General features: G+C 43.4%; 1 protein-coding gene across 1 annotated transcript in view; it reads left to right on the top strand.

Moving 5' to 3' along the window:
- IGF2R (insulin like growth factor 2 receptor) overlaps positions 1 to 15,547 on the top strand; it is a 354,906-nt gene that overhangs the window by 286,183 nt on the left and 53,176 nt on the right. Inside the window, 3 exon segments of the mRNA XM_030198395.1 lie at positions 3,242 to 3,391; positions 4,836 to 4,997; positions 10,864 to 11,068. Of these exon segments, the coding sequence (XP_030054255.1) occupies positions 3,242 to 3,391; positions 4,836 to 4,997; positions 10,864 to 11,068 (517 nt within the window).

A 15,547-nucleotide genomic window follows, 5' to 3' on the forward strand; every position in this document is an offset into this window, starting at 1 on the left:
ATGATCAAATATATTAAGTGTTGATTTTATTTGATTCCTTCTCATTTATTTCTCTTCTGTCATATTCTTAACTATGATGAGAGGCAAAGGTGTATGCACTGATATCTAAGGACACAATATTATCCAATTTTCATCAGCTGACAGCGGACTTCATTCGTCATAGTCACAAGTAATGAATTGGTGCAGTACTCTTGTAAAAAAAATACTTGTCTCAGGTGAAGGACATTGGTTGCCTCTAAGAGTATGAAGTTAAATTTGAACTACTTTCTCTAAAACTTATTTAAAATCCGTGAGGGGAACTGAGGAAATGAGTTCGATTCCCGGCACAGGCAGCTCCTTGTGACTCTGGGCAAGTCACTTAACCCTCCATTGCCTGCTGCATTGAGCCTGCCATGAGTGGGAAAGTGCGGGGTACAAATGTAACAAAAAAAAAAAAACTAGAAGAGTTCTGCAGGAAAGAATGGTGGAAAAATTCCAAAAGCAAGAATAAGACTCTTAGTTGGTTACAGAAAATGCTTGAAACCATTATTTCTGCCCAAGGAAGTGGTAAAGTGCTAGCTAAATGGATGTTAAATCTTTTGCACCTCCTTTATTCATTGTTGTTTTAAATTTGTAAAATATTGGAAATAGTAATTATGCATTAAAACTTGCAGAAATATGTTGCTTTTAACTTTGGCTGACAACCCATGGTACAAAGAAGCAAATGAAAGGAAAAACAAAGTGAGGGAAGCCAGAGGTAGAATGGTTGAGGATTACCCATATTGAAACTACAAAAGAAGGAAACAAATGCCTTCCATAAAAGTAAATAAAAAGTTCAAAAATATAACAGTGAAAATAAATCATAAGCATATACAATATTTATTTCTAAATATAATTACTTGTATGGCGGATAAAATGTCATATGGTCCCAATAGTACAAGTGTTGAAAATTATATTGATGGATTTGATGATGTGACACTAGGAGCACTGAGGGAGTTAGTGTCCAGAGAGAACTGGAGCAAGCTGCAGTGAAAAGGAAGTCAGCAGACATGCAGGAGTGAGGGAGCAAGATGTCCAGTAAGTGGCAAGCAAGATGGTGAGCAGGACTGAGCCGCACCAGGAAGAAAGTGAGAAGAGTGACGAGGAAGCATGTGGCAGCACTGAGCTAGGCCTGATGTCATTGCCAGAGCTCAAGATGTGTTTTGCAGAGTTGAGAGTATATATGGGGGCAATGCAGTGTGGGCAATCATTATAGCTGGGACAACAAGTGGTGGATGTAGAGATCAGAGGGCTGCAGCAGGGGCTGAATAAACTTGAGTGATTGCAAATGTAATTCCTAGATGACATTGAAGATTTGAAGAACGGGTCCCAATGACATAATGTGATCCATTTCCAAATTGTTTTCTTCTTTAAAAATTTTTCTTTTTTTACATTAAGGAATGTTTTTAGAAGCACTTTATGAAGTATCTTTATTTCAGAGGTTCCATATTAGTAGATGAGTTTGATTCCTCTGCCTGGCCTGTGGTATAATTTTATAGTTTAATTTGTATTTGATATACTACTTTTCTCTTACATCAAAATGGAGTACAATATAAATTGGAAACGGAAATAGAAAAGAACTACAAAATCATATTGGACAGAGGAAAAAGATCAAGAAAAGCAAATGGTAAAAAAAAGAGCAGGAGAGAAAAAATAATAATGCAGAGATTAGATGTCTGATGATTAGACTGCCTGAAATGTCGCCCTTTAGCCATAGCACCAGGAGCTCTGGGAGGCTAGCAAAGGTTGAGAAAGTATGCTCTAGGCCATCTTTTTCCTTTCCCTGTTTGTTTAAAGGCAGAATGGGAATAGGAACTGACTTCAAAGTAGTATTTTTTTCACTGTGGTGATTTGGTACATAGTTGCTTTTAATGCAGATGTTTGGCTTGCATACATATTATAATGTGACTAGTAAAAAAGGCCCGTTTCTGTTTTAAAGGAAACGGGTGCTAGCAAGGTTTTTTTGCTTTGTTTTGTTTTTACCCATATAGTTTCTTTAAAAGTGTTTGTAAGACATGTAACTCATGTAAGTAAATTTAGATTACGAAGTAGTTTGTGTGTGTGCATGAACCCCTCCTTCTGTCAGTGGTGCATGTTCCTCCCCCTCTCTTAGTTCCAAATTGATGCCCTCTCTCCCTCATGTGTGAGTGACTGTCTGAAAGAGTGACAGAGTGTGTCTGTGTGGGGCAGAGTATGTGTCTGTGTGTGTACTTTTCTCTGTCCGTTTGGTTTTGTGTTGTTGTTAGTAGTGCATCTGGTTTTTTTTTGTTTGTTTTTTTATTGGCACTGTAGGTTCAGGAGGGCGACTCATCAGTATGGTGTTTTGTTTTTAAGCAGTAAGGCTGGTTCGTGACAGTGCTATTTTGTATGGTTTTTTTTTTTTCTGCTGGCTGGAGAACGTCAGTTGTTTCTTTTATCAACGCTGCAATTTTTGCTGAGGAGTACAGATTTTGGACGGCGCTCCGTCAGCAGGATTGTTTTCTGATAGCGCTCAGCTGTTTCTTTTCTTTGGATGGCGCTGCAGGTTTTGTTGAGGAGTACTGCAGTTTTGGGACGATGGTCCGTCGGCAGTTTTTTTTTTTTTTTTGGTGTGTGTCAGCAGTTACTGTGCGCGGGAGGCTGGCAAACAGGCTCGAGCCTTGTTGTATTGTTATCGTTCGCGTGACACTCAGCTGTCTTGGTGGTGTGAGGGGGGGAGTGTCGCTGGACATGGGCGGCTGGAAGGGGGCAGGGGGATGGGAGGGTCGCAGCGCGGGTGGTTGGGAGGCAGTGTCGAGCGATTCCTAGGCAGGGGGAGGAGTAGGGAAACACGCTCCACGTGCTTCCCTACTCCTCCCCCTGCCTGAGTCGTTGTTTGCTGCTGGCTGGGTCGGGCTGCTGACGTCATCCGTGTCGCAGCCAATCAGTGGGATGATCTACTCCACTTTCGAGTTTTCCACGGTTCCAGGTAGCCTCAGAACGTTGGAGGTGAGAATTATTATATAGGATGTGCCCAAGACGTGGGATAGTGTACTGGTGGTACTTACGTTCAAGTTATCTAAGTTTATAAACTTTTATAGTATGCTTTGTTTTGAAGAGTTGACTGGATTGGACGTTTATAGAAGTACCTTTGCCAGGACAGCAAATGATATTAAACAGTACTTCGTGATTAGGGATTAAGAACATCCGTTTGCAGTGATGTTTCTGTTCTAACTTTTATAATGCTTTCTTGCACTGTCTACAGGATATTGGACGCATAACTCATCCCCCTCAGATCAATCCTTCTATCCAAGAAGTGTATATGAATTTTGAGAGTACAACACCTTGTCCAACAGACAGAAGTGTAAACTATAGCTCTCTTATTGTATTTCACTGTAAGAAGGGCACAGATCTGGTAAGCTCCTTTAATTAATATATACAGCTGTATTCATTCTTTGTTACTTTGTAAGCATGTTATACTATGTAAGGTGCATTGAACCTGCTAATAAGTGGGGAAAGCACGGGGTATAAATGTTACAAATAAATAAATAAGAAGTAGAGTTATTCCTTTGGCAGTGTGTATTATGTATGAACATGTAGAGAATATTCTTTTATTCTATGCATTTGTGTTAATGTCCTGTGCTTATGCAAGTCCTTGTTTTTCATTAGAGTTGCTTATATATAATTACAAAGAAAAGAATCAGGACATAAAAAGATAATTTATGCTGTGATTTAAGTGCATTTCTTGCCACGTTAACATGGATAACAGTGCTTTCCACTCAAATAGACTGATGACTCTAGTGTCTGCATCTTTTGGCTTGACAGTAACCGAACAGTCCTATCTTCCAAGACAAATTTGGATGTGTACTTTTGATTTATAGCAGTCTCATTTTCCTGCAACAGACCATCTTGGATAGGTCTGTTTGCCTCTGCCATGATTTGAATGAACTGATGAAAATGGTGTGTAACCTGAGAGCAGTTTTCTGGTTTTTTTTTACTTTCAAACCCAATGGAAATTGGAAAGCAGCATACAAAACAGTTTGAGAATGTTTGGGGACAAAATAACTCAGGAAATTTAATGGAAGAAATTCGACATTTGGGGAAAAAATGATTTTAAAAAGCATTGTTTGAATCCTAACAGTTGAAGTTCTTCCTCTCAGAATGCTTCTTCCGGTTCTCTCATCTTCCTCCCCCCCTCATAGCTGTTCAGCGACCCCAAAGACTGCCCTCACAATCCAAAACTGCACCTCCTGCAACTGCCCCACCTGTATAAAAAAGTGCCCCCCAAATGTTCAGATACAATGTAAACTACCCCCACCACATAAAGTGCCCCAGTAGAACAGAAATTGTTTCACCTTCAGAAACTGCCCCTCATAACCCATTCCGCTCAAGACACACACTGCCCCACTCCTCACAACTGCCCTGCTACAAGGCACACTGTCCCACCCACAAACACGACCCTCGCAACTGCCCCACCTGCAAAAACAAATACACAGGTGCAAGTGTAGAATGACTGAAAAGAATGTCCTTGAGTCTTGCTGTACGTGCTTTCCCCATTTGAAGTTTATTTTATAGATGAGTGAATGCAGGATCCTTAAATTGTCACCCTCTCTGCTTTACCTGAACAGTCCTACTGTTGTCCCTCACTGTCTCTCCCATTCATTCCTTCCCTTCTCCCCCAGGCCTATTTTGCTTCTTTATTTAGCCAATAGAATGGCTTTCACCAGCTACACCTTTACAGCAGCTTTTGCTCTTCACATTTTCAATGGCCAAAAGGTAAACTTTTGACTATGTGAGGATGGTTTGATAGTCTGTCACAGTGGGTTCATTTTTCACTGTTTTCTTTGGTTTGACTGCAGGGTACACCAAAGATGGTGAGGAAGTCTGAATGCAGTTTTGTATTTGAATGGAACACTCCAGTAGTTTGTCCAGATGAGGTGACAACATTGGGCTGTTCACTGACGGATGAGCAGTTACATTACACGTTCAATTTGTCCTCTCTTTCTGTAAATTCATACAAGGTGAGCTTAACACTGTAGAACTTAAAAACATGATAGTGTAACTGTGTTTTTTGTATACTGACTGCAGTACTCTTGCCTAATAGTGAAATGTGATCTTCCATCACCTTATTACCAGTTCTCTTCCAGAAATGAGTGCACTGATGCTGGTTGGCTGTTTAAATGCTCTAGCACAGTTTTATTCTGCAACAAGTTGCTCATGTCAGTGGCGTAGCAAGGGCGGGCGGGGGGGCGGTCCACCCCGGGTGTCAACGGGTGGGGGGGGGGTGCTCCGCTCCGTCCATCCACCCCCCCCCCCCGGCATGGAACCGCCTCCCCCCTCCCCCACGCAGTCCCCACCTGCCAACCAGGTTCCAGCTCCGTCCACCCCAGTGTGGCGCCTCGCATCTACAGCGCTGCTGTAAAAAGAAGAAAATCGCCTCCTCGTCGGCCCTTCCCTCACTGTGTCCCGCCCTCTGACATAACTTCCTATTTCCTCGAGGGCGGGACACAGTGAGGGAAGGGCCGACGAGGAGGTGATTTTCTTCTTTTTACAACAGCGCTGCAGATGCGAGGCGCCACGCTGGGGTGGACGGAGCTGGAACCTGGTTGGCAGGTGGGGACTGCGTCGGGGGGGGGGGGGGAGGCGGCGCCGGAACTTGGAAGGCGGGGGGGTGCACAGTGGCGATCCGCCCTAGGTGTCAGGCAACCATGGAACGCCACTGGCTCATGTCACCCTTGTCCCCATCCTTACACTTAAGTGTTTTCCATTTGAAGACACATCCATTCCCCCTTTTGTAGTTCCACCTGTACCTTTGTGTGTTTGGCAGCAGTACACCTGGCTTAGTTTGTGTTCACTTGCAAACTAGCTCTCAAAAGCTAGTCACAAGTATGTTAAGGTAGTCCAGTAAAAAGATGTCACCTACAACTTATTTGTTGACCATTATTTTTACTTTGACACATGAAATATCACATGGTGTTTTACATGGAAGTTTATTGTACCTTCACTTTTTTCAACCACAATTACCAAGATATTGCCTGCAGACAAATGGATGATGGGCAGGTTTTCTTATTTTATTTCAGAATCATAATTATTTAGCTAAGTACATAAGTAGAGTTCACTGTTTCATTTTTTTACATTTCTTGTTTTCTTATATTGAATTTGTAATCAGTCTTCATTGGTCAAAATAATTTTCAGATAACCTGAACTGCAGGTTTAGGGGAAAAATTATCAACTTGGTCTGCTGTTAAGATGAGTTATTTTACCACTAACTTGTGCTATTTTCACAGGTCCCATTGTATTCCATGAAACTGATGTAAGCTGCTAGACAGCTGCCTATCATACAGAACCTACCAAGGCTACTATAGTTTTTTGTTTTACTTTGATGTATGCAGGTAATGCTGAGCAAGGATAGAAAGATAGAATAATGGAACATGTTTATCTTTATTGTTCTACTTCATGTTTATTGAAGAGCAATAAAGTTTCAGGAAAAAAAAGAAAGATACTTATATTTGTGTACATTGGTCTTCGGATATAGGCAGAGCCATAGCTAATTGCCAAATGATCAGAAAGATATAGTACCAAACATAACGGACCCACCAGAGGGTCTCTTTCACCAGTTTTGTGAGGGGAATGGCTTCAGCCATCCCATTTAAGTTGGAAACAGAGGAAGAGGCCAGGCAGAAATGTTGACCCTAATTACGAGCCTTCACCTAAGGAAGGGGTCATGGTAGCATCGTATCCTATCCTTAAAGATGCACTGATGAGGACCTGGGAATCTCCCAGTCCAAGTGACACCAAAGAAGGTGATACATAATACCGTATCCAGAAGACTCCCAGATTCAAGAGAGCCCAGCTGCCGCATCATTCCTTGGTGGTCAAATCCACCCTCAAACAAGCTAGAAGCTCTAGGATTCATGCCTCAGTTCCCCCAGGTAGAGAGGCCCAGACTCTAGATTCATTTGGAAGGAAAGCTTATCAGGCTTCGATGATCATTTCCCGCATCCAGTACTGTGAGCTCTACATGAGCCTATACTTGTTATACTGATTCAAACGGACAACCAGGTTGCAATATTTTATGTGAACAAGCATGGGGGGGGGGGGGGTAAGGGATCCTACCCTTTGTGTCAGGAAGCAGTAGGGAGCAATGGGTCCTCCTTTACAGGATGGACCTTCAAGCCATACATCTTCCAGGAAAGGACAACTGCCTGGCAGACAGACTGAGGTGAATTTTGCAACCACACGAGTGGTCTCTCAATATGGGCATAGCCTGCAAGATCATCCAAGAGTGGGGCACCCTCAGTGGATTTGCTCTAGGCTCAGATCACATGGCAGACTACCATCAGATGTTTTCCTCCTACATTGGAGGAGGCGGGCAGCGCCAGTGGCCTGCTGTATGTGTATCCTCAAATTCCTCTCATGGTGAAGACTTTGCTGAAACTCAACCAAAACCAGGGAACTATGATCTTAATTATGCCTTACTGGCCAAGGCAGATCTGGTTCCCACTACTTTCGAGGTAATCTTCCAAAGATCCCTGGAGATTGGATTGTTTTCCAACCCTCATCATGCAGATCTGAAGGGTCTTTTTTTTCTCTCTCTATGTCTCAAACTCCAGTCTTTGGCCCTCGTGGCTTGGATGTTGAGAGTGTAGAATTTGAATCCTTGAGTTTGCCTTTGAGTTGCATTTCGCTAGCTTCCAGAAAGGACTCCACTAAGAGGTGTTATTCTTTCAAGTGGTTTGCTATCTGGTTTGAGGGTGAGGCCTTAGATCTCCTCACCTGCCCTACACAAAAACTACTTGAACACCTCCTACACATTTCTGAATCTGGTTTGAAAACCAACTCTGTAAGGATTTACCTCATTGTAATTAGTGCTTATCACTGTGTAAGAGGTAAGCCCATCTCTGTACAGCCTGTAGTTGTTTTCTTCATGCAAGGTTTGTTATTAACGAAACCCCTTGTCAAATCTCCAACCATGTCATGGGATTTCAGTGTTGTCCTCACCCAGCTGATGAAAGCTCCTTTTGAGCCACTTGATTCATGTCATCTGAAGTATTTGACCTGGATAGTTCTGGTGGCAGGCACTTCAGCTTGCAGGATCAGTGAGCCTCACACCTCACAACAGAGTAGTTCCATCTTAATCAGTCGATCGTTCTCTCAACATTTTTCTCTCAACTGCATACCTTGGACTGGAAATGAGCCTTAGCCTTCTATCTGGAGCAGACTAAAGCCCATAGACAGTCCACCGGGCCTTTTGTTTCTTTTGACCTGAACAGTATGGGGATTGCCATTGGCAAACACACAGTTTCCAGTTGGATAGCAGATTGCATCTCCTTTACTTATGTCAAGGCAGAACGAGACTGGGCGGCTAGATGGCAGATGACGTTTAATGTGAGCAAGTGCAAGGTGATGCATGTGGGAAAAAAGAACCCGAATTATAGCTACATCATGCAAGGTTCCATGTTAGGAGTTACGGACCAAGAAAGGGATTTGGGTGTTGTCGTCGATAATACACTGAAACCTTCTGCTCAGTGTGCTGCTGTGGCTCGGAAAGCAAATAGAATGTTGGGTATTATTAGGAAAGGTATGGAAAACAGGTGTGAGGATGTTATAATGCCGTTATATCGCTCCATGGTGCGACCGCACCTTGAGTATTGTGTTCAATTCTGGTCGCCACATCTCTAGAACGATATAGTGCAATTAGAAAAGGTGCAGCGAAGGGCGACTAAAATGATAGCGGGGATGGGACGACTTCCCTATGAAGAAAGACTAAGGAGGCTAGGGCTTTTCAGCTTGGAGAAGAGACGGCTGAGGGGAGACATGATAGAGGTATATAAAATAATGAGTGGAGTGGAACAGGTGGATGTGAAGCGTCTGTTCACGCTTTTCAAAAATACTAGGACTAGGGGCATGCGATGAAACTACAGGGTAGTAAATTTAAAACAAATTGGAGAAAATGTTTCTTCACCCAGCGCGTAATTAAACTCTGGAATTCGTTGCCGGAGAACGTGGTGAAGGTGGTTAGCTTGGCAGAGTTTAAAGGGTTAGACGGTTTCCTAAAGAACAAGTCCATAAACCACTACTAAATGGACTTGGGAAAAATCCACAATTCCAGGAATAACATGTATAAAATGTTTGTACGTTTGGGAAGCTCGCCAGGTGCCCTTGGCCTGGATTGGCCGCTGTCATGGAAAGGATGCTGGGCTCGATGGCATTACTTATGTACTTATGTATCCGCAAACGAACCTTTTCCGGAGAGGGGAAGGCGGTAGAACGAGAGGACATGAAACAAGATTGAAGGGGGGCAGACTCAAGAAAAATGTCAGGAAGTATTTCTTCACGGAGAGAGTGGTGGATGCTTGGAATGCCCTCCCGCGGGAGGTGGTGGAAATGAAAACGGTAACGGAATTCAAACATGCGTGGGATAAACATAAAGGAATCCTGTTCAGAAGGAATGGATCCTCAGGAGCTTAGCCGAGATTGGGTGGTTGGGAGGCGGGGATAGTGCTGGACAGACTTATACGGTCTGTGCCGGAGCTGGTGGTTGGGAGACGGGGATAATGCTGGGCAGACTTATACGATCTGTGCCCTGAAGAGGACAGGTACAAATCAAGGTAGGGTATACACAAAAAGTAGCATATATGAGTTTATCTTGTTGGGCAGACTGGATGGACCGTGAAGGTCTTTTTCTGCCGTCATCTACTATGTTACTATGTTTCCAGATCATTTATAAATATGTTAAATAAATAGCACTGGTGCCAGTACATGTCCCTGTAGTACTCCACTATTCACCCTTCTCCGTTGAAGAAAATGTCTATTTAACCATGCCTTCTTTTTTTCTGTCCCATAACCAATTACTGCTCCCCAGTATCTCTCCACACTCGTCCTTCCCTACACCCCTTCCTGTGCACTCCGCTCCATGGATAAATCCTTCTTATCTGTTCCCTTCTCCACTACTGCCAACTCCAGACTTCGCACCTTCTGTCTCGCAGCACCCTACGCCTGGAATAAACTTCCTGAGCCCCTACGTCTTGCCCCATCCTTGGCCACCTTTAAATCTAGACTGAAAGCCCACCTCTTTAACATTGCTTTTGACTCGTAACCACTTGTAACCACTCGCCTGCACCTACCCTCCTCTCTTCCTTCCCGTTCACATTAATTGATTTGATTTGCTTACTTTATTTATTTTTTTGTCTATTAGATTGTAAGCTCTTTGAGCAGGGACTGTCTTTCTTCTATGTTTGTGCAGCGTTGCGTACGCCTTGTAGCGCTATAGAAATGCTAAATAGTAGTAGTAGTATTGTCTCCTATCCCATGATCTAGTTTTCTCAGGAGTCTCTCATAAAGAACTTTTTCAAAAGCTTTCTGAAAATCTAGATGCACTACATCAACCGGCTCACCTTTATCAACATGTTTATTCATGCCCTCAAAGAAATAAAGCAAATTGGTGAGGCAAGACTTCTCTTGGCTGAATCCATGCTGACTGTGTCCCATTATACCATGTTTATTTGTCTGTTCTATAATTTTATTCTTTATAATGGTTTCCACTATTTTGCTCTTTATCTGTGCCTGTGGACAGGTTGAATGTTCTGTATCAATTTTCCACTGAGGGCTAATGGTTGTCAGGCTTAGGTTTCAGAGATGACTGCCTCTTGGTGGCAAATATATGACCTGTATGGATATCGCCCTTAATGTGTGTCTCCTTAAACTCTCCTGTGCATCCTTTGTGTTAATCGTAGATTGTATTTATTTTATTTTATGTTGGTATAATTAGCTGTGTTTAACTGAAAAAGCAAACTAATAAGTGAATTAAATTTTTAAAAAATAGCACGTAGATCTATAAGCAAAGATTAAGCTGGTAAGTAAATAATTCCACCTTGAATTCCACAGACTTCTGGTTCTTCCAGCTATCACATTGGGGTGTGTTCTCCAGCCGCTGATGTCCCCCAAGGAAAATGTAAAGATGGAGCAGTGTGCCTGGTCTCAGGCAGCAGTGCTTTTTCTTTTGGAAACTTCAGGGCAATGAAACTGGATTATCAGCATCAGGATGAAACCTTAATTTTGCAGTATGGAGGCGGTGACCCTTGCCCACCAGGTGAGTGTCTGTTGTAATTCCTTACTCTACTCACAGTGGTGGTGGTGTTAAGAGGTTAAATGATAAGAGAAGGCATTAAGGCTGGTAATCATGGTTATCCACTAGAATAGAGATGCTCCAGTTTGAGGACTAATGGTATAGACCAGTGATGGCGAACCTTTCAGAGACCGAGTGCCCAAACAGCAACCCAAAATCTAATTATTTATCGCAAAGTGCCAACAGGGCAATTTAACCTGAATAACAGAACTTTAAAAGCATTTGGCATGCTTTTGAATAATTAATGTGATTTTTGCTGTTGCATGCATGCTGATAACTTGTCTAAGCTTGGCTCATACTTTGTAAATTTGAGAGCATTCCCCTTCCTCCCCATCCCCCTCCCCCTCATCCCCCCTCCACCTCCCTCCCAGTTCGAGGCCCTCCTCCCTCCCTTTGAGTTCCAGGCCCCCCTCTCTATCTCCTTTCCCTCCCCCCTCCCTCCCTTCCTCTGTCCCTCCCTCCCTCCCTCCCTTCCTTCCAGTTCCAGGCCTCCTCCCATCAAATTTTAAAAATCATCTTGACTTACCTCGTCGGGGTTACGGCGGCTGGCAGCAGCGGTAAGAGGCGTGCAGGCTCAGCCCTTTTCTCTCTCTCTCAGCTCTGGTTCTGCCCTCATTTCCTGTTTCCGCAAGGGCGGGACCAGAGCTGAGAGAGAGAGAAGGGCCGAGCCTGCACGCCTCTTACCGCTGCTGCCAGCCGCCGTAACCCCGACGAGGTAAGTCAAGATGATTTTTAAAATTCGAAGGGAGGGGGCCTGGAACTGGAAGGGAGGGAGGGATGACAACCCTGGAACTCGGAGGGAGGGGGGGACCTGTAACTGGGAGGGAGAACCCTGAAACTGGGAGGGACGACGACCCTGGAACTCAGAGGGAGGGAGGGAACGAACTTCCGGTGGGTGAATATTGGGGGTGCTCGAGCACCCACGGAGTCGGCGCCTATGAGCGGCAGTATGACTCTGGCTGAGGCGACGGCGCGTGTGCCAACAGAGAGGTCTCTTCTTGCCCTCTCTGGCATGCGTGCCATAGGTTCGCCATCACTGGTATAGACCTTAACAGCTTAAGTCACTCATGCCTCTCAGTTATAATGATATAATTTTTCTTTTCAAGAGAGGCTTATTGAAGTGTTGAATGAGGTGGTTAAGAGGGTAATAATTTGAGAGGTATGTATACTACAGATAATCACAAATAGTTAAGATATCCACTGTTATTTGTTTTGGGTTATTATTTTTTTTAATTCATCTGAATCTCACATACCTACCTTGCACTGTAAGGTTTTATAGGGAAAGCAGTAATTCCCTATGGAACGATAAATATTATACAGCTGGCTGCTGTGGACAGTCCAGACTGATCAAGTAAGATATGTAAGAATTATGACAGCTATTCCTGCAGTGGTGTGCTGGAGCCAGCTTGCTCCGGCTCGCAAGAGCCGCTTGTTAAATTTTGACAGCTCTTGTGAACAGGTTGTTCTTCGGGGCAAGCCGGCTCCATTACACGAGGTAAGCATGGCAGGAGGGCGCCATCACAGGCCATGCTTACCTCCCCTCCCAAACATGTCCAGCGATTGTCCTTCGCCCCCACCCTCCCCTCCTGCTCCCATCCATCTTTTTTATTACCTCCGTTGAAGCGCCATGTTATTTAAAGCCCTGCTGCCCGTCTCTAGCCTTCCCTGTTTGCTTCTGATGAGTTCGTGCCCTTAGTCCCACCTTCTGATGTATGCAATTCTGCAATTTGGGGGGGGGGGGGGCGCAGTGGTGGATGGGGGGGGCGCCGAGGTGGACCAGGGAGAGAGCCTGTTGTTAAAAATTTACCAGCACACCACTGTATTCCTGTCTCCTTTCATTTCTTGTCCCAAAAGGTCTGCAAGAACCAGAACAGCAGAAAAGAATAACAGACCAGGGTGATGAAATTAAAATTTGTTCAGTACAGATGAGCGAAGACATGAGTTTAACTCTTTTGTGCTGAATAAATGTTGTTTAATTTCATCACGCTGGTCTGCTCTTCTTTTCTTCTGTCCTTTCATTTCTTTGCAGATGTCATTTTCTAAATATGTGGTCTCTATGCTCAGGCTTTTGGGATTTGAACTGTACCTAGATGTTTATAACTTTTTATTTATTTATTTATTTGTTGCCTCCTCAATGATCCCTCCTGAGCCTATGTGAACCCCTGACCTTTGTTAAAACATAAGAACATAAAAATTGCCTTACTGGATCAGACCAAGGGCCCATCTAGCCCAGTATCCTGTTTCCAGCAGTGTCCAATCCTGGTCACAAGTACCTCATAGAGTTCCAAAAAGTAGCAAGAGTCAGTGCTACTTAACCTGGGGATAAACAGTGGCTTTCCCCAAGTCTGCACTAATAATAGTTTATGGCCTTTCTTGTAGGAGTTTGTCCAGCTACATTAACTGCTTTTACCTCTTGCCTAGCAATGAATTCTAGAGCTTACCTGTATGTTGGGTGAAAAAATACTTTCTTCTATTTGTTTTAGATACCATATTATGTAATTACATGAAGTCTTTTTTCTTTTTGAAAGGGCAAACAATCGATTCACATTCACGTGTTCACGCCATTCAAGGTTTTATAGACTATCATATCTCACACCCACTGTATCTTCTCCAAGCTGAAATGCCCTAACCTCTTTAAGCTTTCCTCATATGAGAGTTGTTCCATCTCCTTAATCATTTTGGTTGCCCTTCTCTGTACCATTCCCAGTTCCACTGTCTCTGAGATGTGGCAACCAGATTTGCACTCAAGCTGAGGTCTCACCATGGAATGATACCGAGGCATTACGATATTTTTGTTTTATTCTGTGTTTTTTTTCCTTAATGTTCTGTTTGCTTTTTTTTGCAATTTCAACGTATTGCCTGTGATGACATCTAAATCCTTTTTCAAATGTGGAACCAAGCGTCATGTAGCTATAATTTGGGTTATTCTTCCCAATGCTCATCACTTTGCACTTGTCTATATTAAATTTCATTTCCTATTTGGATGATCAGTCTTCCAGCCTCTCAAGGCCCTCTTGCAATTTCTCACAGTCTGCATCAAATTAGAGTTAATAACTGGAGTGAAAACAGTAAGGAAATCTATTGTGTTCACATTTAACTTTCCAAAGGGCAGCTATGATAAAATGAGGAAAATGGTTTTTAAAAAGGGGCAGCTGCAAAGATTAGGAGCTTAAAATAAGATATGGTCATTATTTACAAATACCATCTTGGAAGGCCAAACCAGTGTGTTCCACGTATCAAGAAAGGTGGAATGAAGGCCAAATGATAACAGGCATGGTTAAAAGGTGAGGTGAAGAAAATATTAGAGCCAAAACAATGTGTTTCAAAAAATGGAAAAAGGATCCAAAAAGAGGAGCAGCATAAGCACTGCAATTTAGATGGAAAGCCTTGATAAAGATGACTAATAGAGAATCTGAAAAGAAGCTTGTCATAGAGGCAAAAACAAAAAACTTTTTCAGATACATTAGAAAAAGAAAGCCTGTGAGGGAGTCAGACTGTTAGATCAAGGACTAAAAGGAGCACTTAGAGAGGACGAGGCCATAGTGCAGAGACTAAAGCATTTTTTGTTTGGTCTTTGAGGAGGCTGTACAGGAGCACTCATCGCATTCTTCTAGTACAGCTTCACACATGGACAGTGGACTCTGATTCACCATCTGTGGCCTCTGAGATGAGATTGGGTTCGCAATGCATGGAGCAGACATCTGCAGCTGTAGGAGCACTGGGGGAGTAAGAGCTGATGACTATTAAGTCTTAGTGCGATAGACGCTCTTTAACTTGCTGGCAGCCCTTTAATTGTGTTCTATATGAGTTCCATTTTGAGGATGACCTGCAAGTAGTAGCAAGTTGGGACAACTGGGGCAGCGCTACCTAAGACTTTTAGATTGCTGTTTGTGGTTTCGGATGTTTATTGTGTGTGTGCTGAGCTAATGGGGGGGGGAGTGAAAGTCATGGTTTTGTGGTAGGAGAGAGGGTGAGGAAGAGAGTCGTACAAGCAGGCAGCACGATGGGGGATCAGGTATGACTAGCAATGATATTACAGTATAGAGAAGGGTATAGTCAAGAGGGTCATATATCTGTTTATAATGGCGATAGGAAGCTATAATCTGGCTTCTAAATCATCTTGCACTTTTGCAAGAGGTAAAATTGGTACACAAGGACGAGGAAATGGTAAAGCTTCAGTGAGGTTGATGGGTAAATATTTACTTTTCCTCAGGGGGCTCCTAGAAACAAGGGGTGGCTATATTAAATGAACATCTCCCCTTTATTGAGTATGCCACCACAAGGGGGGACAATGAAGGAAGATTTGTCTGGCTTCCAGGGAGGATTGACACATGGGAATTCACTCTGGTAGATATTTTTGCTCCTTTGGGGTCCAAGAGAGACTTTTTGTTGATGTGATTAAAAGTGAGCTGCCACAAGTGATTGGGGATCTCATGGGTGGGG

Source organism: Microcaecilia unicolor, chromosome 3, assembly GCF_901765095.1.
Source record: "Microcaecilia unicolor chromosome 3, aMicUni1.1, whole genome shotgun sequence".
Lineage (NCBI taxonomy): Eukaryota > Metazoa > Chordata > Amphibia > Gymnophiona > Siphonopidae > Microcaecilia > Microcaecilia unicolor.